A 22,507-nucleotide genomic window follows, 5' to 3' on the forward strand; every position below is an offset into this window, starting at 1 on the left:
ATTTGTCAACGGTTACATCCCCTTTCTGAGCTCAGGGACGCAGAGAGTCCTCGACAGAATGGACGACAGCGTACTTACATTAACGTGAAGTTCACAAAAACGGACTCAGAGACCCCTTCCCGATGTAGGAGTGGGGCAGAAAGTGATGTGGAGGGGAGTTTCACTCTGTCTGACCCCGGTGAACACTGTTGAACACTGCATGGTCTAAACATGGCAATCTGTTCTCTCGCGACTTCCTCTGGAGTAAATTTGGTGTAGATCTCAGAGAGAGAGAGAGGGAGCGAGAGAGAGAGTGAGGAGTTGTTCATTTCACTCGGAGGAAGGGGGAGACAGAGAGAGAGAGAGAGGAGAGAGAGAGAGAGAGAGAGAGAGAGGAGAGAGAGAGAGAGAGAGAGAGAGAGAGAGAGAGAGAGAGAGAGAGAGAGAGAGAGAGAGAGAGAGAGAGAGCGAGACTGAGACAGAGAGCGAGAGAGCGACTGTGAGGAGTTGTTGATTTCACTCGAAGGGCGGGTGCGAGAGAGAGAGAGAGAGAGAGAGAGAGAAAGAGAGACTGTGAGGAGCTGTTCATTTCACTCGGAGGATGGGCTCGCTCGCTTCGGTGGGTGTTGGGTGTATGTCCCCGGGGTCGTGGTTTCCCCGCACAGAGAGGGTCTGAATCCCCGGCGATGAGAAGAGAAGTGGGAGGGTCCGACGGTCAAATCAGGACCCAACCGCTTGTGGTGGTTGGGTGCCGAGGGGATAAAATTCATCCTGTCAACAGAGGCTCTGAATGAGTGACACATATCCTCCCTTTCAATTCTTCTTCACTCGTCTCATCCCTCTCTGATCCACTTCTTCCACTCTTTTCTCCCTTTCTCTTTCCATCCCCTCCATCGTCCCTCCCCTGCATCCCTCCTCCCCCCTGATCACTCTCTGTCCTCCGTCACTTACTCTTCTCCCACTCCATGTCCCTTTCCTCTCTCTTTCTTTCCCCCTTCAGCTCGCCCTCTGCCTTCTCCCTCTTATCCCTAAATTATCTTCAAATATCCCCTGCCGCTTTCCCTCCTCTCTATACCCATTCTCTCCTACTTCTGACCGTACCACCTCTTTATTTCAGCTCCTCGCTCCCTGCCCCCTGTCACCCATTTATCTCTCTCCGATCTCCACATCCTTCCCTCATCCCCCCTCCCCTCAATCTCCCCACTTTCACAGTTCCTCACCCCGCCGCTCTCATCTCTCGAGAACACTCGCTTTCACACCCTCAAACTGTCAACTGCCCGACACCTCCTCCCCTGCTCTCGGCCTGTCTCTTTATCAACACTTCATCTGGTGTTTGCTGCTGCCGGTCAAACTCCCCTGTAAACACAGGCATCCTTTGTCAACGGTTACATCCCCTTTCTGAGCTCAGGGACGCAGAGAGTCCTCGACAGAATGGACGACAGCGTACTTACATTAACGTGAAGTTCACAAAAAACGGACTCAGAGACCCCTTCCCGATGTAGGAGGGGGGCAGAAAGTGATGTGGAGGGAGTTTCACTCTGTCTGACCCCGTGAACACTGTTGAACACTGCATGGTCTAAACATGGCAATCTGTTTTCTCGCGACTTCCTCTGGAGTAAATTTGGTGCAGATCTCAGAGAGAGAGAGAGGGAGCGAGAGAGAGAGTGAGGAGTTGTTCATTTCACTCGGAGGGAGGGAGAGACTGTGAGGAGTTGTTCATTTCACTCGGAGGAAGGGGGAGACAGAGAGAGAGAGAGAGAGAGAGAGAGAGAGAGAGAGAGAGAGAGAGAGAGAGAGAGAGAGAGAGAGAGAGAGAGAGAGAGAGAGAGAGAGAGGAGTTGTTCATTTCACTCGAAGGGAGAGAGAGACTGTGAGGAGTTGAGAGAGACTGTGAGGAGTTGTTCATTTCACTCGGAGGAAAGGGGGAGACAGAGACAGAGAGAGAGAGAGAGAGAGAGAGAGAGAGAGAGAGAGAGAGAGAGAGAGAGAGAGAGAGAGAGAGAGAGAGAGAGAGAGAGATTGGGTAGTTGTTCATATTCACTCGGAGTGAGGGGGAGAGAGAGAGAGATTGAGAGTTGTTCATTTTACTCGGCGAGAGAGAGAGGGAGACAGAGAGAAAGACAGAGAGACAGTGAGGTGTTGTTCATTTCTCTCGGAGGGAGGGGGAGACAGAGAGATAGAGAGCGAGACTGAGACAGAGAGCGAGAGAGCGACTGTGAGGAGTTGTTGATTTCACTCGAAGGGCGGGTGCGAGAGAGAGAGAGAGAAAAAGAGAGACTGTGAGGAGCTGTTCATTTCACTCGGAGGGATGGGCTCGCTCGCTTCGGTGGGTGTTGGGTGTATGTCCCCGTGGCCGTGGTTTCCCGCACAGAGAGGGTCTGAATCCCCGGCGATGAGAAGAGAAGTGGAAGGGTCCGACGGTCAAATCAGGGACCAACCGCGTGTGTGGGGAATGTGCCGAGGGGATAAAATTCATCCTGTCAACAGAGGCTCTGCATGAGTGACACATATCCTCCCTTTCAATTCTTCTTCACTCGTCTCATCCCTCTCTAATCCACTTCCTCTCTTTTCTCCCTTTCTCTTTCCATCCCCTCCATCGTCCCTCCCCTGCATCCCTCCTCCCCCCGTAACACTCTCTGTCCTCACTCACTTACTCTTCTCCCACTCCATGTCCCTTTCTCTCTCTCTCTCTTCCTTTCCTCCGTCACCCCCGCTGTCTACTTTCTCCTTCTCACCCCTAAGTTCTTGCAAATATTCCCCGCCGCTTCCCCCTCTCTATACCCATTCTCTCCAACATCTGACACTCCCCATTTTTATCTCCGCTCCTCCCTCTCTGCCCACTCTCACCCAGTTCTCCCTCTCTGACTTCTCCCATACTCCCTCATTGTCCACTCCTGCTCTTTGTCCCCACTCTCACAACTCCTCCCCCCGCCATACATACCTCTCGAGAACACGCACATTCACACCCTCAATCTGCCTCCTGCCCGACAACTCCTCCCCCTGCTCTCGGCCTGTCTCTTTATCAACACTTCATCTGGTGTTTGTTGCTGCCGGTCAAACTCCCCTGTAAACACGGGCTTCCTTTGCCAACGGTTACTTCCCCTTTCTGAGCTCAGAGACGGAGAGAATCCTCGACAGGATGGACGACAGCGAGACTTATATGAATGTGACGTTCACAAAAACGGACTCAGAGACTCCTTCCCGATGTAAGGGGGTCAGAAATACGTTGCGAGGGAGATTAAATGTTTGCTTGACCACGGGGTGGGTGTGATGGGGCGGTGCGGAGGGAGATCCACCCTGTGTCTGACCCCGGGAGTGTGTGATGGGACGGTGTGGAGGGAGATTCACTCTGTGTCTGACCCCGGGAGTGTGTGATGGGACGGTGTGGAGGGAGCTTCACTCTGCGTCTGACATCAGGAGTGGGTGATGGGACGGTGTGGAGTACGATTCACTCTGTGTCTGACCACAGGAATGTGTAATGGGACGGTGTGGAGGGAGATTCACTCTATGTCAGACCCCGGGAGTGTGAGATTGGACTGTGTGGAGGGGGATTCACTCTGTGTCTGAACCTGGGAGTGTGGGATGGGAAGGTGAGCTGGGAGCTTCACTCTGTGTCTGACCCTCAATTTTCTGTCCCCAGCTGAACCTCATGTATCGTACGTGGAAGTTAATTTCAAGACCCCCTCGGCGCCCCTGGTCCGGACAGATCGAGGTCAGTTTCAACTTTGTTAGTCTGTACCTGTTTAGGTGACGTATCCGATCCTGTCGAGAGATCTCAGGGCAAACCTACAGTTTACCCTAATGATTCCGTGGTTGAGAATAACACGGAGGGAACGCGTGAGAGATGCGAAGAGCGGGGGACTCTCTTCGATGATCGGTGCGGAGTGTTGCGCCCTGGGAGGAGCGAAATAGAGGTAGCGCCGTCGGATGGAGTGTGGAAGGAGTGTTGTGGAAACATGGCATGGTATAGGGCGAGTGTAGGATGGGGCAATAAGGAGCGAGCTCTGTCTCGCGGGGGTGGTGGAAATGAGTTAATGTCGTGCCGTTGTGGTGAGGAGGGAGCACAGTGGAAGAGACGGTGAGGCGGGAGTGTGGTATAAAACTTTAACACCTCTCTCCCTTTTCTAACCCCACTGTCTTTTCTCTCTTTCCCCTTCTCTTACCCTGTCTCCTCTTTGCCTTCCTCCCCTGTTTCTTTCTCACTCTTTTTCTCCTGCTGTCTCCCACTGTCCCCTTCTCTTCGCCCTCTCTCATTGCCCCCGTCTCTCCTCTATCACAGTCACCGTCTCTATCACTCTCGGTCTTCCCCTCGCACTCTTTCGCTCTATCTCTGCTCACTCTTATAACCCGGTCAGCTCTGCCCATTCTTCCCACCTCTCTCTGTCGCTGTTTCCCGCTCATCTCCCCTCACACCTTCCCCTCCTCTATCCACCCCTCTCTCCCGCTCCCGACACTCTGCCACCCTCGCTCGTTCCCCTCTCGTTGAAATTCTCCTGTTCTCGTTACCACTTCCACCCTCTCCCTTCTCATTCCCCTCCATTCATCTCTCACACCTCTCACTCCGCTCTCCCCCCTCTACCCCCTTTCTCTCACTCTCTCCCCTTTCTCTCCCCGTTCTCTCTCCCAGTTCTTTCTGTCGCATTTTCCTGCCCAATGCCCGCATCGCGCTCTCCCATCTTTGTCCGTCGTTATCGTCTTTTCTCTGTATCCACGTCTCTGTCCTCTCTCCACCACCCTCACTCTCTCTCGCTCGCTGTCTCAGCCCTTCTCTCCTACTCTCTTAAATCCTCTTTCTCTTCCTTCACCCCTCGCTCTTCTCTCTCTCCCCGACTCCCTCACCCAATCTCTACCGCTCTCACCCTCTTTCTTAACTGTTCTCTCTCCCTCTCTCTCCCAGACGGTGTGACCTCCACCTACTCAGAGCTGAACTTTCGGAAAGAGGAAACCCGCATCGTTGAGGACGAAGATCCGCCCATTTCCTCGGGACCCGGCGGACTGCCAACCACTGCACAAACAGGTCAGAGTTCACAGTGATGACGTCAGTCTGCAGGGTCACTTGTTTTAGTCGCAAGAGTCCTAGTTTCGAATGCATCTATCTCCTGCACCTGGACCATATCCCTCCATACCCGTCATTCCATGTACCTGTCCAAGTTTTTCTTAAATAATAAAAGTGATCCTGCATTCGTCACTTCATCTGGCAGCTCATTGGACAGTCCCCACCGCTCTCTGTGTGAAGAGGTCCCGGCGCATGCTCCTTTACACTTTTCCCCCTTCACCCTTAACCCATGTCCTCTGTTTTTTTTTTCTCCCCTAGCCACAGTGGAAAAATACTTCTTGCATTCCCTCTCTGTATACCCATCATAATATTATAAGACCATACGACAAAGAAGCAGAGGAGAGCAAGTCGGCCCATCGAGTCTGCTCCGCCATTTTATCATGAGCTGATCTATTCTCCCATTTGTTCCCCCTCCTCCGCCTTCTCAGCATAACCTTTGATGTTCTGGCTACACAGATACCTATCAAACTCTGACTTAAATACACCCCATGATCTGAACTCCACTGCCGCCCTCTGGCAAAAAAAAAATCTTCGCATCTCTGTTCTGAATGGGCGCCCTTCAATCCGTAGGTCATGTCCTCTCGTAATAGACTCCCACACCATGGGGAACAACTTTGACACATCCACTCTGTCCATGTCTTTCAACGTTCGAAATGTTTCTATGAGGTCCCCCCACATTCTTCTCAACTCCAAGGTGTACAGTACAGGAGCGATCAAACGTTCCTCGAATGTTAACCCTCTCATTCCCGGATTCATTCCAGTGAATCTTCTCTGAACCCTCTCCAACGTCAGCACAGCACTTCTTAAATAAGGAGCCCAAAACTGCACATAGTTTTCCAAGTGCGGTCTTACCAGTGTCTTATAGAGCCTCAACGACACATCCCTGCTCCTAGAACTGAGTTACTCCAAAAATGAATTCCAGCATTGCATTCCCCTTCTTTGCCACCGACTCAACCCGGAGGTTAACCTTAAGGGTATCCTGCACGAGGACTCCCAAGTCCCGTTGCATGTCAGAACTTTGAATTATCTCCCCTTTTAAATGATAGTCTCCCCTTCTATTTCATCAATTAAAGTGCATGAACGTACAATTTCCAAAATTGTATTTCACTTGCCTCTTCTTTGCCCATCCCCCAATCTATCCAAGTCTCTCTGCAGACTCTCTGTTTCCTCAGGACTACCGGCACCCCGCCTAACTTTGTATCATCAGAAATCATAGCCACAAAGCCATCTATTCCATAATCCAAATCGTTGACATACAGCGTAGAAAGAAGAGTCCCCAGCACGGGCCCCTATGGAACACCACAGGTAACTGGCAGTCAAACAGAATGGATCCCTTTATTCCCACTCTCTGTTTCCTGCCGAACAGCCAACGATCTATCCAAGTAGATATACCTCTTTCAAATCTGCCCTCATTTTTCTACGCTCCAATGCCTTATACAACATCAACATAACATTCCAACTCTTATACTCTGATTTATAAAGGCCAATGTGCCAAACGCTCTCTTTCCTACCCTATCTACCTGTGACGCCACTTTTAGGGAATTATTGTATCTGTATTCCCAGATCACTATCTTCTACTGCACTCATCAGTGCCCTATAATTTACCTTGTATGAACTACCTTTGTTTGTCCAGCCGAAGAGCAATACCTCACACTTGTCTGCATTAAACTCCACCTGCCATTTTTCAGCCCATTTTTCCAACTGGTCCAATTCCCTCTGCAAGCATTGAAAATATTCCTCACTGTTCACTACACCTCCAAACTTTGTATCATCAGCAAGCTTGATGATCCAATTTACCACATTATGATCCAGATCATTGATATAGATGACAAGTAACAATGGACCCAGCACTGATCCCTGTGGCACACCACTAGTCACAGGCCTCCACTCAGAGAAGCAATCCTCCATTACCACTGTTTGGTTTCTCCGTTGGGCCAACGTCTAATCCAATTTACTACCTCACCATGTATATGTAAGAGGTTTCTTCTTACTTTATGTTACCACGACTGCGACCTAGGGACTGAATCTTCCTAACTAACCTGCCATGCGGGAGCTTGTCAAAGGCCTTACTGAAGTCCATATAGACAACATCCACCGCCTTCCCCTCATTCACTTTTCTAGTAACCTCCACGAAAAACCGTATTAGATTGGTTAAACATGACCTACCACGCACTAACCATGTTGACTCTCCCTAATGAGTCCCTGTCTCTCTAAATACTTGTAGATTCTATCCCTTATTACTCCTTCCAATGATTTTCCTACACCTGATGGTAATTTTACCGGCCTATAATTTCCCAGATTTTTTTAGAGCTTTTTAAAAAAAAAATAACGTAAAACGGAAGAGCTATCCTCCAATCCTCCAGCACCTGATCCGTGGATACCGACATTTTAAATATTTCTGCCAGGGTCCCTGCAATTGCAACACGAGTCTCCCTCAGGGTCTGAGTGTAAACCCTGTCAGGGCCTGGGGATTTATCCACTTTGACTTGCCTCAATACCAGTCTCCTTCAAGGACCGAGGGTAAACCATATCAGGGCCTAGGGGTTTATCCACTCTGACTTGCCTCAAGACAGCAATCACCTCCTCCTCTTCAACCTCTATAGGTTCCAAGACCTCACTACTTGTTTCCCTCATTTCCATAGGCACCTTGTCAGTTTCCTTAGTAAATATAGATACAAAAACGTTTTATGATCTCCCTCATTTCTTTTGCTTCCATACGTAGCCGACCACTCTGATTTTCAAGAGGACCAATTTTATCCCTTACTATCCTTTTGCACTTAATATACCTGCAGAAGCTCTTGATTATCCTCCAACTTGACTGCCAGAACTACCTCATGCCTTCATTAAACCCTCCTGATTTCTTTCTTAAGTATTTTCTTGCACATTTTATACTCCTGAAGAATTTCATCTGCTCCTTGTTTCCTATACATTTCATACATTCTCTCTTTCCTTATCAGAGTTCTAACATCCCTAGAGAACGAAGGTTCCTTAATCTCATTCACTTTGCCTTTATTCCTGACAGGAACATACAAATTCTGCACTCTGAAAAGTTCTCCTTTGACGGCCTCCCACTTACCAATCACATCCTTGCCAGAGAACAACTTGTCCCAATCCAAACGTTTTAGATCATTTTTCATTTCATCGAATTTGGCCCTTTTCCAGTTTAGAACTTCAACCCGAGGACCAGATCTATCTTTATTCATGATCAAGTTGACACTAATGGCTGTATGATCACTGTCCCTCGGTGTTTCCCCACACAGACTTCCGTCACCTGTCCTAACTCGTTTCCTAATAGGAGATCTAAAATTCCATCCTCTCTAGTTGGTACCTCCACATATTGATATAGAAAACTTTGCTGAAGACATTATACAAGCACTAAACCATCTGGACCTTTAACAATATGAGAGCCCCAATCAATATGTGGAAAATAAAAATCCCCTACTATCACAACTTTATGTTTCCTGCAGTTGTCTTCTGTCTCTCTGCAGATTTGCTCCTCCAGTTCTCACTGACTATTGTGTGGTCTGTAATACAACCCCATTAATGTGGTCATCATGTCTTTCCTGTTTCTCAGCTCCACCCATATGGCCTCGGTAGCCAAGCCCTCTAATCTGTCCTGCTTGAGCACTGTTGTAACATTTTCCCTGACTGGCAATGTCACCACCCCCACCCCCACCCTTCATCCCTCTGCCTCTATCACGTCTGAAACATCGGAACTCTGGAACATTAAGCTGCCGTCCTGCCCCTCCTGTAGCCAAGTTTCACTAATGGCTATGATGTGATAATTCCACGTGTCAATCCACGCCCTCAGCTTGTCTGCCTTCCGGACGATATACTCCTCGCATTGAAATAGACACGCCTCCGAAGATTGTAATACCCATACACAACACTTCTATTTCTGACTTTGCATGAACTTTTAACACAATTTATTTCCACCCCCGCTCCATGATCTGCTCTGGCCCTCCAGTTCCCACCTCCCTGCAAATCTTCTTTAATCCCTCCCCATTCAGTGCTCGTGGTTTTATACGTCTCTGTGGGGTCACCACTACGTTCCAAGAATTAAAGTCCCAAACTGACCGACCTCTCTGCACAAATCAGTCCCTCGAGACTAGACAACATCCTCGTTCTCCTCCTTCGCTCTCTTCCACTTTCACCCCAAACTCTGCCCCTCTCCTACACGAATCTCCTCCTCTACTCGGTTCCCGATTCTCCCCAACCACTCTCCTAAAAAAAGACTTTGCCCGTCTATGCCGTTCTATCTCCCCAGCTCCCCACTCTTCCCCCTCTGCCCAACACTCCTCCCCTATTATCTCTCCTTCTTTTCTCCTTCCCCCTCTCTCGTCCCTGTCTTCTTCCTTTCGCACTAACACCCCCTCTCCCCCTCAGTTCTCACTCCTCCTCGTCATCCACTTTCACCTAATCCTGTGTCCTCTGTCTCCCGGCACCCCGGAGTTTTGTACCATCTGAGACTTTGTTAAAGTCTAGGTAGATTACATCTACTCCCCGTGCCTGTTCCGGCCTTCCAGATCTAAGTAGCCCGACAGCTCTCCCTGGGTCTCACGCCATCCAGTACATCTCTCCCTCCTCCATCTTCCAGCCTCACTACTTCCCCACTCCCTCCCTCTCTCATCAGTCAATTCTTTCTCCGTCTCTCGCTCCCTTCCTCTCTCCCATCTCCCAGAGTGATCTGCCATCTGGGATCTTGTGACTGTACTTGTTAAAGTCAGTGTACATTTTATATGGCAATCAGGACCAGCGGGTAATCCGCAATCAAGTCGGTCAGTCTAATCGCCCTAGGCCTCACCCCATTATGCAGAGCAGCTCAACAAATGCCTTATTGAAGTCCCTGCACAACATGTCAACGACACTGTCTCATCAGCCGTCTTGGTCTCTCTCACCAAAGATGGAAAACTGACGTGTTCCCTCCGTGGACACTTGTCTACACTTCCTGTTGCTTTGGTGCAGCAGCCAGATTAATCATAAACCCCTACCCAACCCGGACTCATCCCATCGGGGTGGGGGTGTGGTGGGGTTGAGATATCCGATTATCGAATAGAGTGATCTGATGGCTTTCTGACCTCACGATCGACCTCGTAGTAGCCCCTTGCACCTTATCGTCTGCTTGCACTGCCCTCTCTCTGCAACTGTACCACTTTACTCTGCATTTTGTGTTTGTATTACGCTGCTCTACAACTATGAAAGGATTTGTATCCCCTCCTTTTCTCCTTCCCCCTCTCTCGTCCCTGTCTACCTCCTTTCTCACTGACACACCCTCTCTCCCTCAGTTCTCTCTCCTCCTCGTCATCCACTTTCACATAATCCTGTATCCTCTGTCTCCCTGCACCCGAAGCAGTGTATCATCTGAGACCTTGTTAAAGTCTAGGCAGATTACATCTACTCCCCGTGCCTGATCCGTCCTTCCAGATCAAAGTAGCCCGACAGCTCTCCCTGGGTCTCACGCCATCCAGTACCTCTCTCCCTCCTCCATCTTCCACCCTCCATACTTCCCCACTCCCTCCCTCTCTCATCAGTCAATTCTTTCTCCGTCTCTCCCTCCCTTCCTCTCTTCCATTTCCCAGAGTGATCTGCCATCTGGGATCTTGTGACTGTACTTGTTAATGTCAGTGCGCATTTTATCAACCAATCAGGACAAGCGGGTCATCCCCAATCAAATCGGTCTGTCTAATCGCCCTAGGCCTCACCCCATTATGCAGAGCGGCCCAACAAATGCCTTATTGAAGTCCCTGCACATCATGTCAACTGCACTGTCTCATCAGCCGTCTTGGTCTCTCTCACCAAAGATGGAAACGTAACATGTTCCCTCCGTGGACACTTGTCTACACTTCCTGCTGCTTCGGCGGTGCATCTGCCAGATTAATCATAGACCCCTACCCAACCCGGACTCCCTCCCATCGGAGTGGGTGAGTGGTGTAGTTGAGATATCAGATTATCGAAAGGCCCCCTAGAACGTTCAGATGGACTTCTGACCTCACGATCGACCTCGTCGTGACCTCTTGCACCTTATCGTCTGCCTGCACTGCCCTCTCTCTGTAACTGTGACGCTTTGCTCTGCAATCTGTGATTGTTTAACGCTGCTCTTCAACTATGAAAGGATTTGTATCTCTGGATGTCACTGGGACTTCGCCTCTCCGTGATGTATAAAAATGATCTGGATTAAATTGTAGAGAGGTGCTTTAGACACATAAAAATCATAGAACACATTCAGCACAATACAGGCGCATCGACCCACAAAGCTGTGCAGAACATGTCCCCATCTAAGAACTACCAAGACTTTACCCATATCCTCTGTTCTTCTCAGCTGGATGTAGCCATCCAGGAGTCCTATAAAGAACGTATCATTTCCTCCTTCACCACCGCCGCCGGTAACCCATTCTACGCACTCACCACTCCCTGTGTAAAAAACTTACCCCTGACATCTCTTCTACACCTACTTCCCAGCCCCTTCAAACTATTCCCTCCCGTGTTAACCATTTCAGCCCTGAAAAAAGCCTACATGATCTATACGATCAATGTCTCTCCTTATCTTGTACACCACTATCAATTCATCTCTCATCCTCCATCGCTCCAAGGAGAAAAGGCCGAGTTCACTCACCCTATTCTTATAAGGCATGCTCCCCAATCCAGGCAACATCGTTGTAAATCTCTTACGGTTTCCAGGTCCTTCATATAGTGAGAAACATTGAAAACCTACAGCACAATACAGGCGGTTCGGCACACAAAGTTGTCCCGAACATGTCTCTACCTTAGAAATTACTCAGCATACCGATGGCCCTCTATTTTTCTACGGTCCATGTATCTATCCAGAAGGTCCTTAAATGACCCTATCATGTCCGCCTCCAGCACCGTTGCCGGCAGCCCATTCCACGCACTCACCACTGTCTGCTTAAAACACGTACCCCTGACATGTCCTCTGCACCTACTCCCCAGCACGTTAAGCGAGTGTCCTCTTGGGGCAAGCATTTCAGCCCTTACACGACTCATCCTCCGTCGCTCCAAACAGAAAACGCCGAGTTCACTCAACCTGTTCTCATAAGGCATGCTCCCCAACCCAGGAAACATCCTCGAAAATCTCATTTGAATCCATTCTATAGCTTCCAAATCCTTCCTTTAGTGAGTCAACCAGAACTGAGCACAGTACTCCATCTGGGGTCTGAACAGTGTCCTACATAACTGCAACATTACCTCTCAGCTCCTAAATTCAATTCCACGATTGATGAAGGACGATTTGCCGTATTTCCTTTCTAACCACCGAGTCAACCTAAGTAGCAGCTTTGAGTGTCCTATAGACTCAGACCCGAAGTACCCTCTGTTCCTCCACACTGCCAAGAGTTTTATCATTAATACTATAATCTGCCATCATATTTGACCCACCAAAATGAACAAACCCGCACACTTATCTGGGTGGAACTCCATCAGACACTTCTCAGCCCAGTTTTGCATCCTATCAATGTCCCGCTGTAACATCTGACAGCCCTCCACACTATCCACAACACCACCAACCATAGTGTCACCATCAAAATTATTAACCCATCCCTCCACTTCCTCATCCAGGTTATTTATAAAAATCACAAAGGTTAGGTGGCGCAGAACAGATTTCTGAGGCACACCGCTAGTCGCAGAATATGACCCTTCCACAAGCATAATTTGCCTTTTGTGGGCAAGCTAGTTATTGATCCACAAAACAATATCCCATTGGATCCCATGACTTTTTACTTTCTCAATAAGCCTTGCTTGGCGTATCATATCAAATACCTAGCTAAAATTCATATACACTACATCTCCGGCTCTACCTTCATCAATGTGCTTAGTCACGTCCTCAAAAAACTTTATCTGACTCGTGAGGCACGACCTGCCTTTGACAACGCCATGATAACTATTCATATTTATATTAAACCTCTCAAAATATTCATAAATCCTGCTTCTCCGGATCTTCTCCATCAACTAAGCAACCACTGAAGTAAGACTCACTGGCCTATAATTTCCTGGGCTATCCCTCCTCCATTTCTTGAATAAGGGAACAACATTCGCAACCTTCCAATCCTCCGGAAACCCTCCCGTCTTCATTGATGATGTAAAGGTCATTGCCAGAGGTTCAGCAATCTCTCCCTCGCTTACCACAGTAGCCTGGGGTACATCTCATCCGGTTCCGGTGACTTGTCCAACTTGATGCTTTCCAAAAGCTCCAGCACTTTCTTAATTTCTACATTCTTAAGCTTTTTAATCCACTGCAAGTCACCCCTTTAATCCAGTCATTGGATTCTGGCATGGTGCCAGAGGACTGGAAAATTGCAAATGTCACTTCCCTCTTTAAGAAAGGGAGAAGGCTGCAGAAAGGAAATTATAGACCAGTTAGCCTGACCTCAGTGGTTGGGAAGATGTACATTTTAAATATTTCTGCCAGGGTCCCTGCAATTGAAAACGAGTCTCCTTCAGGAACCGAGTGAATACCCTGTCAGGGCCTTTGGATTTATCTACTCGGACTTGCCTCAAGACAGCAATCACCTCCTTCTCTTCAATCTCTTTAGGATCCATGACCTCACTACTTGTTTCCCCAATTTCCATTGATTCCTTGCCAGTTTCTTTAGTAAATACAGATACAAAAAAACATTTAAGTTCTCCTCCATTTCTTTTGGTTCCATACGTAGCCGACCACTCTGATTTTCAAGAGGACCAATTTTATCCCTTACTATCCTTTTGCACTTAATATACCTGCAGAAGCTCTTGATTATCCTCCAACTTGACTGCCAGAACTACCTCATGCCTTCATTAAACCCTCCTGATTTCTTTCTTAAGTATTTTCTTGCACATTTTATACTCCTGAAGAATTTCATCTGCTCCTTGTTTCCTATACATTTCATACATTCTCTCTTTCCTTATCAGAGTTCTAACATCCCTAGAGAATGAAGGTTCCTTAATCTCATTCACTTTGCCTTTATTCCTGACAGGAACATACAAATTCTGCACTCTGAAAAGTTCTCCTTTGACGGCCTCCCACTTACCAATCACATCCTTCCCAGAGAACAACCTGTCCCAATCCAAACGTTTTAGATCATTTTTCATTTAATCGAATTTGGCCCTTTTCCAGTTTAGAACTTCAACCCGAGGACCAGATCTATCTTTATTCATGATCAAGTTGACACTAATGGCTGTATGATCACTGTCCCTCGGTGTTTCCCCACACAGACTTCCGTCACCTGTCCTAACTCGTTTCCTAATAGGAGATCTAAAATCCCATCCTCTCTAGTTGGTACCTCCACATATTGATATAGAAAACTTTGCTGAAGACATTATACAAGCACTAAACCATCTGGACCTTTAACAATATGAGAGCCCCAATCAATATGTGGAAAATAAAAATCCCCTACTATCACAACTTTATGTTTCCTGCAGTTGTCTTCTGTCTCTCTGCAGATTTGCTCCTCCAGTTCTCACTGACTATTGTGTGGTCTGTAATACAACCCCATTAATGTGGTCATCATGTCTTTCCTGTTTCTCAGCTCCACCCATATGGCCTCGGTAGCCAAGCCCTCTAATCTGTCCTGCTTGAGCACTGTTGTAACATTTTCCCTGACTGGCAATGTCACCACCCCCACCCCCACACTTCATCCCTCTGCCTCTATCACGTCTGAAACATCGGAACTCTGGAACATTAAGCTGCCGTCCTGCCCCTCCTGTAGCCAAGTTTCACTAATGGCTATGATGTGATAATTCCACGTGTCAATCCACGCCCTCAGCTTGTCTGCCTTCCGGACGATATACTCCTCGCATTGAAATAGACACGCCTCCGAAGGTTGTAATACCCATACACAACACTTCTATTTCTGACTTTGCATGAACTTTTAACACAATTTATTTCCACCCCCGCTCCATGATCTGCTCTGGCCCTCCAGTTTCCACCGGAACTGCTCGTGGTTTTATACGTCTCCGTGAGGTCACCACTACGTTCCAAGAATTAAAGTCCCAAACTGACCGACCTCTCTGCACAAATCAGTCCCTCGAGACTAGACAACATCCTCGTTCTCCTCCTTCGCTCTCTTCCACTTTCACCCCAAACTCTCTGTCCCTCTCCTACACGAATCTCCTCCTCTACTCGGTTCCCGATTCTCCCCAACCACTCTCCTAAAAAAAGACTTTGCCCGTCTATGCCGTTCTATCTCCCCAGCTCCCCACTCTTCCCCCTCTGCCCCACACTCCTCCCCTATTATCTCTCCTTCCCCCTCTCTCGTCCCTGTCTTCTTCCTTTCGCACTAACACCCCCTCTCCCCCTCAGTTCTCACTCCTCCTCGTCATCCACTTTCACCTAATCCTGTGTCCTCTGTCTCCCGGCACCCTGGAGTTTTGTACCATCTGAGACCTTGTTAACGTCTAGGTAGATTACATCTACTCCCCGTGCCTGTTCCGGCCTTCCAGATCAAAGTAGCCCGACAGCTCTCCCTGGGTCTCACACCATCCAGTACCTCTCTCCCTCCTCCATCTTCCACCCTCCATACTTCCCCACTCCCTCCCTCTCTCATCAGTCAATTCTTTCTCCGTCTCTCCCTCCCTTCCTCTCTTCCATCTCCCAGAGTGATCTGCCATCTGGGATCTTGTGACTGTACTTGTTAATGTCAGTGCGCATTTTATCAACCAATCAGGACAAGCGGGTCATCCCCAATCAAATCGGTCTGTCTAATCGCCCTAGGCCTCACCCCATTATGCAGAGCGGCACAACAAATGCCTTATTGAAGTCCCTGCACATCATGTCAACTGCACTGTCTCATCAGCCGTCTTGGTGCCTCTTTCCAAAGATGGAAACGTAACATGTTCCCTCAGTGGACACTTGTCTACACTTCCTGCTGCTTCGGTGCATCTGCCAGATTAATCATAGACCCCTACCCAACCCGGACTCCCTCCCATCGGAGTGGGTGTGTGGTGTGGTTGAGATATCAGATTATCGAAAGGCCCCCTAGAACGTTCAGATGGACTTCTGACCTCACGATCGACCTCGTCGTGACCTCTTGCACGTTATCGTCTGCCTGCACTGCCCTCTCTCTGTAACTGTGACGCTTTGCTCTGCAATCTGTGATTGTTTAACGCTGCTCTTCAACTATGAAAGGATTTGTATCTCTGGATGTCACTGGGACTTCGCCTCTCCGTGATGTATAAAAATGATCTGGATTAAATTGTAGAGAGGTGATTTAGACACATAAAAATCATAAAACACATACAGCACAATGCAGGCGCATCGACCTACAAAGCTGTGCAGAACATGTCCCCATCTAAGAACTACCAAGACTTTACCCATATCCTCTGTTCTTCTCAGCTGGATGTAGCTATCCAGGAGTCCTATAAAGAACGTATCATTTCCTCCTTCACCACCGCCGCCGGTAACCCATTCTACGCACTCACCACTCCCTGTGTAAAAAACTTACCCCTGACATCTCTTCTACACCTACTTCCCAGCACCTTCAAACTATTCCCTCCCGTGCTAACCATTTCAGCCCTGAGAAAAAGCCTACATGATCTATATGATCAATGTCCCTCCTTATCTTGTACACCACTATCAATTCATCTCTCATCCTCCATCGCTCCAAGGAGAAAAGGCCGAGTTCACTCACCCTATTCTTATAAGGCATGCTCCCCAATCCAGGCAACATCGTTGTAAATCTCTTACGGTTTCAAGGTCCTTCATATAGTGAGAAACATTGAAAACCTGCAGCACAATACAGGCGGTTCGGCTCACAAAGTTGTCCCGAACATGTCTCTACCTTAGAAATTACTCAGCATACCGATGGCCCTCTATTTTTCTACGGTCCATGTATCTATCCAGAAGGTCCTTAAATGACCCTATCATGTCCGCCTCCAGCACCGTTTCCGGCAGCCCATTCCACGCACTCACCACTGTCTGCTTAAAACACGTACCCTTGACATGTCCTCTGCACCTACTCCCCAGCACGTTAAGCGTGTGTCCTCTTGGGGCAAGCATTTCAGCCCTTACACGACTCATCCTCCGTCGCTCCAAACAGAAAACGCCGAGTTCACTCAACCTGTTCTCATAAGGCATGCTCCCCAACCCAGGAAACATCCTCGAAAATCTCATTTGAATCCATTCTATAGCTTCCAAATCCTTCCTTTAGTGAGTCAACCAGAACGGAGCACAGTACTCCATCTGGGGTCTGAACAGTGTCCTACATAACTGCAACATTACCTCTCAGCTCCTAAATTCAATTCCACGATTGATGAAGGACGATTTGCCGTATTTCCTTTCTAACCACCGAGTCAACCTAAGTAGCAGCTTTGAGTGTCCTATGGACTCAGACCCGAAGTTCCCTCTGTTCCTCCACACTGCCAAGAGTTTTATCATTAATACTATAATCTGCCATCATATTTGACCCACCAAAATGAACAGACCCGCACACTTAACTGTGTGGAACTCCATCAGACACTTCTCAGCCCAGTTTTGCATCCTATCAATGTCCCGCTGTAACATCTGACAGCCCTCCACACTATCCACAACACCACCAACCATAGTGTCACCAGCAAAATTATTAACCCATCCCTCCACTTGCTCATCCAGGTTATTTATAAAAATCACAAAGGGTAGGTGGCGCAGAACAGATCTCTGAGGCACTCCGCTAGTCACAGGTGTCCATGCAGAATATGACCCTTCCACAAGCATAATTTGCCTTTTGTGGGCAAGCTAGTTATTGATCCACAAAACAATATCCCCTTGGATCCCATGACTTCTTACTTTCTCAATAAGCCTTGCTTGGGGTATCATATCAAATACCCTGCTAAAATTCATATACACTACATCTCCGGCTCTACCTTCATCAATGTGCTTAGTCACGTCCTCAAAAAACACTATCAGACTCGTGAGGCACGACCTGCCTTTGACAACGCCATGATAACTATTCATATTTATATTAAACCTCTCAAAATATTCATAAATCCTGCTTCTCAGGATCTTCTCCATCAACTAAGCAACCACTGAAGTAAGACTCACTGGCCTATAATTTCCTGGGCTATCCCTCCTCCATTTCTTGAATAAGGGAACAACATTCGCAACCTTCCAATCCTCCGGAAACCCTCCCGTCCTCATTGATGATGTAAAGGTCATTGCCAGAGGTTCAGCAATCTCTCCCTCGCTTACCACAGTAGCCTCGGGTACATCTCATCCGGTTCCGGTGACTTGTCCAACTTGATGCTTTCCAAAAGCTCCAGCACTTTCTTAATTTCTACATTCTTAAGCTTTTTAATCCACTGAAAGACATCCCTTTAATCCGGTCATTGGATTCTGGCATGGTGCCAGAGGACTGGAAAATTGTAAATGTCACTCCACTCTTTAAGAAAGGGAGAAGGCTGCAGAAAGGAAATTATAGACCAGTTAGCCTGACCTCAGTGGTTGGGAAGATGTACACTTTACATATTTCTGCCAGGGCCCCTGCAATTGCAAAACGAGTCTCCTTCAGGAACCGAGGGAATACCCTGTCAGGGCCTTTGGATTTATCTACTCGGACTTGCCTCAAGACAGCAATCACCTCCTCCTCTTCAACCTCTATAGGTTCCATGACCTCACTACTTGTTTCCCCAATTTCCATAGATACCTTGCCAGTTTCTTTAGTAAATACAGATACAAAAAAAAAAAAAAACATTTCAGTTCTCCATTTCTTTCGGTTCCATACGTAGCCGACCACTCTGATTTTCAAGAGGATCAATTTTATCCCTTACTGTCTTTTTGCTTTTACTATACCCGTAGTAGCTCTTAGGATTATTCTGCACCTTGACTGCCAAAGCAACATCATATCTTCTTTTAGCCCTCCTGATTTCTTTCTTAAGCATTTTCTTGCACTTTTTATGATCCTCAAGAATCTCATTTGCTCCTTGTTGCCTATATCTGTCATACATTTTTCTCTTCTTCTTTATCAGACTTCCAATATCCCTCGTGAACCAAGGTTCCTGATTCTTATTCACGTTGCCTTTAATCCTGACAGCAACATACAAACTCTGCACTCTCAAAATGTCTCCTTTGAAGGCCTCCCACTTACCAATCACATCCTTGCCAGAGAACAACCTGTCCCAATCCACACTTTTTAAACCATTTCTTCAAATTTGGCCTTTTTCCAGTTTAGAACTTCAACCAGAGGACCAGATCTATCTTTATCCATGATCAAGTTGAAACTAAAGGCGGTATGATCACTGTCCTTAGGTGATTGCCCTCACAGTCTTCTGTCACCTGTCCTAACTTAGTTTCCCAATAGGAAGATCAAAAATTGCATCCTCTCCAGTTGGTACCTCCACATATTGATATAGAAAACGTTGCTGAAGACATTTTACAAACTCTAAACCATCTGGACCTTTAACAGTGTAGGAATCCCAATCAATATGTGGAAAATTAAAATACCCTACTATCACAACTTTATGTTTCCTACCGTTGCCTGCTGTCTCTCTGCAGATTTGCTCCTTCAATTCTCACTGACTATTGTGTGGTCTATAATACAACCCCATTAATGTCGTCATCATGTCTTTCCTGTTTCTCAGCTCCACCCATATGGCTTCTGTAGCCAAGCCCTGTAATCTGTCCTGCCTGAGCACTGTTGTAACATTTTCCCTGACTGGCAATGTCGCCACCCCCACCCCCACCCTTCATCGCTCTACCTCTATCACCTCTGAAACATCGGAACCCTGGAAAATTAAGCTGCCGTCCTGCCCCTCCTGTAGACAAGTTTCAGTAATGGCTATGATGTGATAATTCCACGTGTCAATCCACGCCCTCATCTTGTCTGCCTTCCGGACAATTCTCCTCGTATTGAAATAGACACGCCTCCGAAGATTGTAACACCCATACACAACACTTCTATTTCTGACTTTGCATGAACTTTTAACACAATTTATTTCCACCCCCGCTCCATGATCTGCTCTGGCCCTCCAGTTCCCACCCCCCTGCAAATCTAGTTTAAACCCTCCCCATTCAGCGCTCGTGGTTTTATACGTCTCTGTGAGGTCATCACTTCGTTCAAGGAATTAAATTCCCAACCTGTCCGACCTCTCTGCACAAATCAGTCCCTCGAGTCTAGACAACATCCTTGTTCTCCTCCTTCGCTCTCCTCCACTTTCACATTACCCACCCTACACTCTCTGCCTCTCCCGTACACCCTTATCCTCCTCCTCCACCAATCTCCTCCTCTACTCGGTTCCCGATTCTCCCCAACCACTCTCTTAAAAAACCTTTCCCCGTCTATGCCCTTCCATCTCCCCACTCTCTGCCCCACTCTCTGCCCCACTCTCCTCCCCTATTATCTCCCCTCCTTTTCACCTTCGCCCTCTCTTGTCCCTGTCTACGTGCTTTCTCACTAACACCCCCCTCCCTCCCTCAGCTCTCTCTCCTCCTCGTCATCCACTCTCAGTTCAATCCTGTGCCCTCTGGCTCCCGGCACCCCGGAGTTATGTACCATCTGAGACCTTGTTAAAGTCTAGGTGGATTCCATCTACTCCCCGTGCCTGATCAGTCCTTCCAGATCCAAGTAGCCCGACATCTCTCACTGGATCTCGCGCCATCCAGCATCCCCCTCCCTCCTCTATCTTCCAACCTCTCTACCTAACTCTCTACTTATCCCTCTCCCTCCCTCTCTCACTGCTCCTTCGGCCCACAAAGCAGTGACGAACTCCCTAGGAGTTATAAATAGCCCTCTATTTTTCTAAGCTCCATGAGTCCAGAAGTCCAAAGATAGCCCCAATCGGTACCGCCGCCACCACCGCCGCCTGCAGCCCATTCCGCGCACACACCCATCTCTCCGTAAAAAAAAATCCAAGCCACTTAAAACCGCGCCCTCTCGTGCTAGCCATTTCAGCCCTGGATGAAAAACGTCGGAATATCCACACGATCAATTCTCTGATCATCTTATACACCTCCATCAGGTCACCTCTCATCTTCCGTCGCTCTAAGGTGAAAACGCCGAGTTCACTCAACCTATTCTCATAAGCCATGCTCCTCAATCCAGGCAACATCCCTGTAAATCTCCTCTGCATCATTTCTATGGCTTCCACGTCCCCCCTGTAGTGAGGCGACCAGAACTGAGCAAGGTGGGTCTGAACTGGATCCTATATACCTCTTTGCTCTTAAATGTATATAAAATGATCTGGATGAAATTGTAGATAGGTGCGTTAGCAGGATTGCTAATAATACCGCGAGGGGTGGTGTGTGGAGAGCGGAGAAGACTGGCTGAGCAGTGGGACGTAGATCAGTTACAGATATGGTTTGGAGACCGGGCAGATGGAGTTTAACCCGGACAAACCTAAAATGTTGCCCCTTAATAGGTCAAATGAAAGAAATGTCACACAATCAGAGCCAAGACCCTAAACAGTGTTGAAACATAGAAACATAGAAAACCTACAGCACAACAGAAGCCCTTTGGATGATAATGATGTGCCGAACATCTCCATGCTTTAGATGGGCAGAGGATCGTGGGGTTCATGTTCATTCCTCCCTGAACGAAATTATCCTCACAGGTAGATAGGGTTGTGAAGAAAGCTTATCGGTGTTAGCTTTCATAATTCGAGGGACAGACTTTAAGAGTCGCGAGTTAATGATGCAGCTGTATAAAACTCTGTTTAGGCCACACTTGGAGTACTGTGTCCAGTTCTGGTGGCTTCACTATAGGAAGGGTGTGAAAGCATTGGAAAGGGTACAGAGGAGATTTACCAGAATGTTGCCTGGTTTAGAGAGTGTGCATTATGATCAGAGATTAAGGGAGCAAGGGCTTTACTCTCCGGAGAGAAGGAAGATGAGAGGAGACATGATAGAGGTGTACAAGATATTAAGAGGAATAGACAGAGTAGACAGCCAGCGCCTCTTCCCCGGGGCACCACTGCTCAATACAAGAGGACATGGCTTTAAGGTAAGGGGAGGGAAGTTCAATGGGGATATTTGAGGAATGTTTTTCACTCAGACAGTGGTTGGTGCGCAGAATGCACTGCCTGAGTCAGAGGTGGAGGCAGATACACTAGTGAAGTTTAAGAGACTACTAGACAGGTATATGGAGGAAATTAAGGTACGGGGTTTACATGGGAGGCAGGGTTTGAGGGTCGGCACAACATTGTGGGCCGAAGGTTCTGTACTGTGCTGTGTTGTTCTATGTTCTTCCCTTAATTAGTCGGGGCATTGAGTACAAATGTCAGAGAGTTGTGTTGCAACTTCATAAAAATCACTAGTTAGGCCGAATCAGGCGCATTCTATACAGTTCTAGTCACACAGTGTTGAAACATAGGAACACAGAAAATCTACAGCACAACACCGGCCCTTCGGAGAACAATGTTGTGCCGAACATGTCCTTACTTTAGATGGGCAGAGGATCTTGAGGTCCATGTTCATAGCTCCCTGAACGGGGCTGCACAGTTTGACGGGATGGTTAAGAAGTCCGATGGCATTCTTGCCTTTTTAGTCGGGGCATTGAGTACAAATGTCAGGGAGTT

The 22,507-nt window shown here is 47.8% G+C and overlaps 1 protein-coding gene across 1 annotated transcript in view; it reads left to right on the top strand.

Annotated features, from left to right (window-relative positions):
• The window catches only part of LOC140720460 (uncharacterized), a 41,860-nt gene that overhangs the window by 13,353 nt on the left and 6,000 nt on the right, over nucleotides 1–22,507 (top strand). The window contains exons 3-4 of the mRNA XM_073035312.1: nucleotides 3,620–3,691; nucleotides 4,877–4,996. Coding sequence (XP_072891413.1) covers nucleotides 3,620–3,691; nucleotides 4,877–4,996 — 192 coding nt within the window. The remainder of the gene's footprint in view (nucleotides 1–3,619; nucleotides 3,692–4,876; nucleotides 4,997–22,507) is intronic.

The sequence above is a fragment of the Hemitrygon akajei genome, unplaced genomic scaffold (assembly GCF_048418815.1).
Source record: "Hemitrygon akajei unplaced genomic scaffold, sHemAka1.3 Scf000043, whole genome shotgun sequence".
NCBI lineage: Eukaryota > Metazoa > Chordata > Chondrichthyes > Myliobatiformes > Dasyatidae > Hemitrygon > Hemitrygon akajei.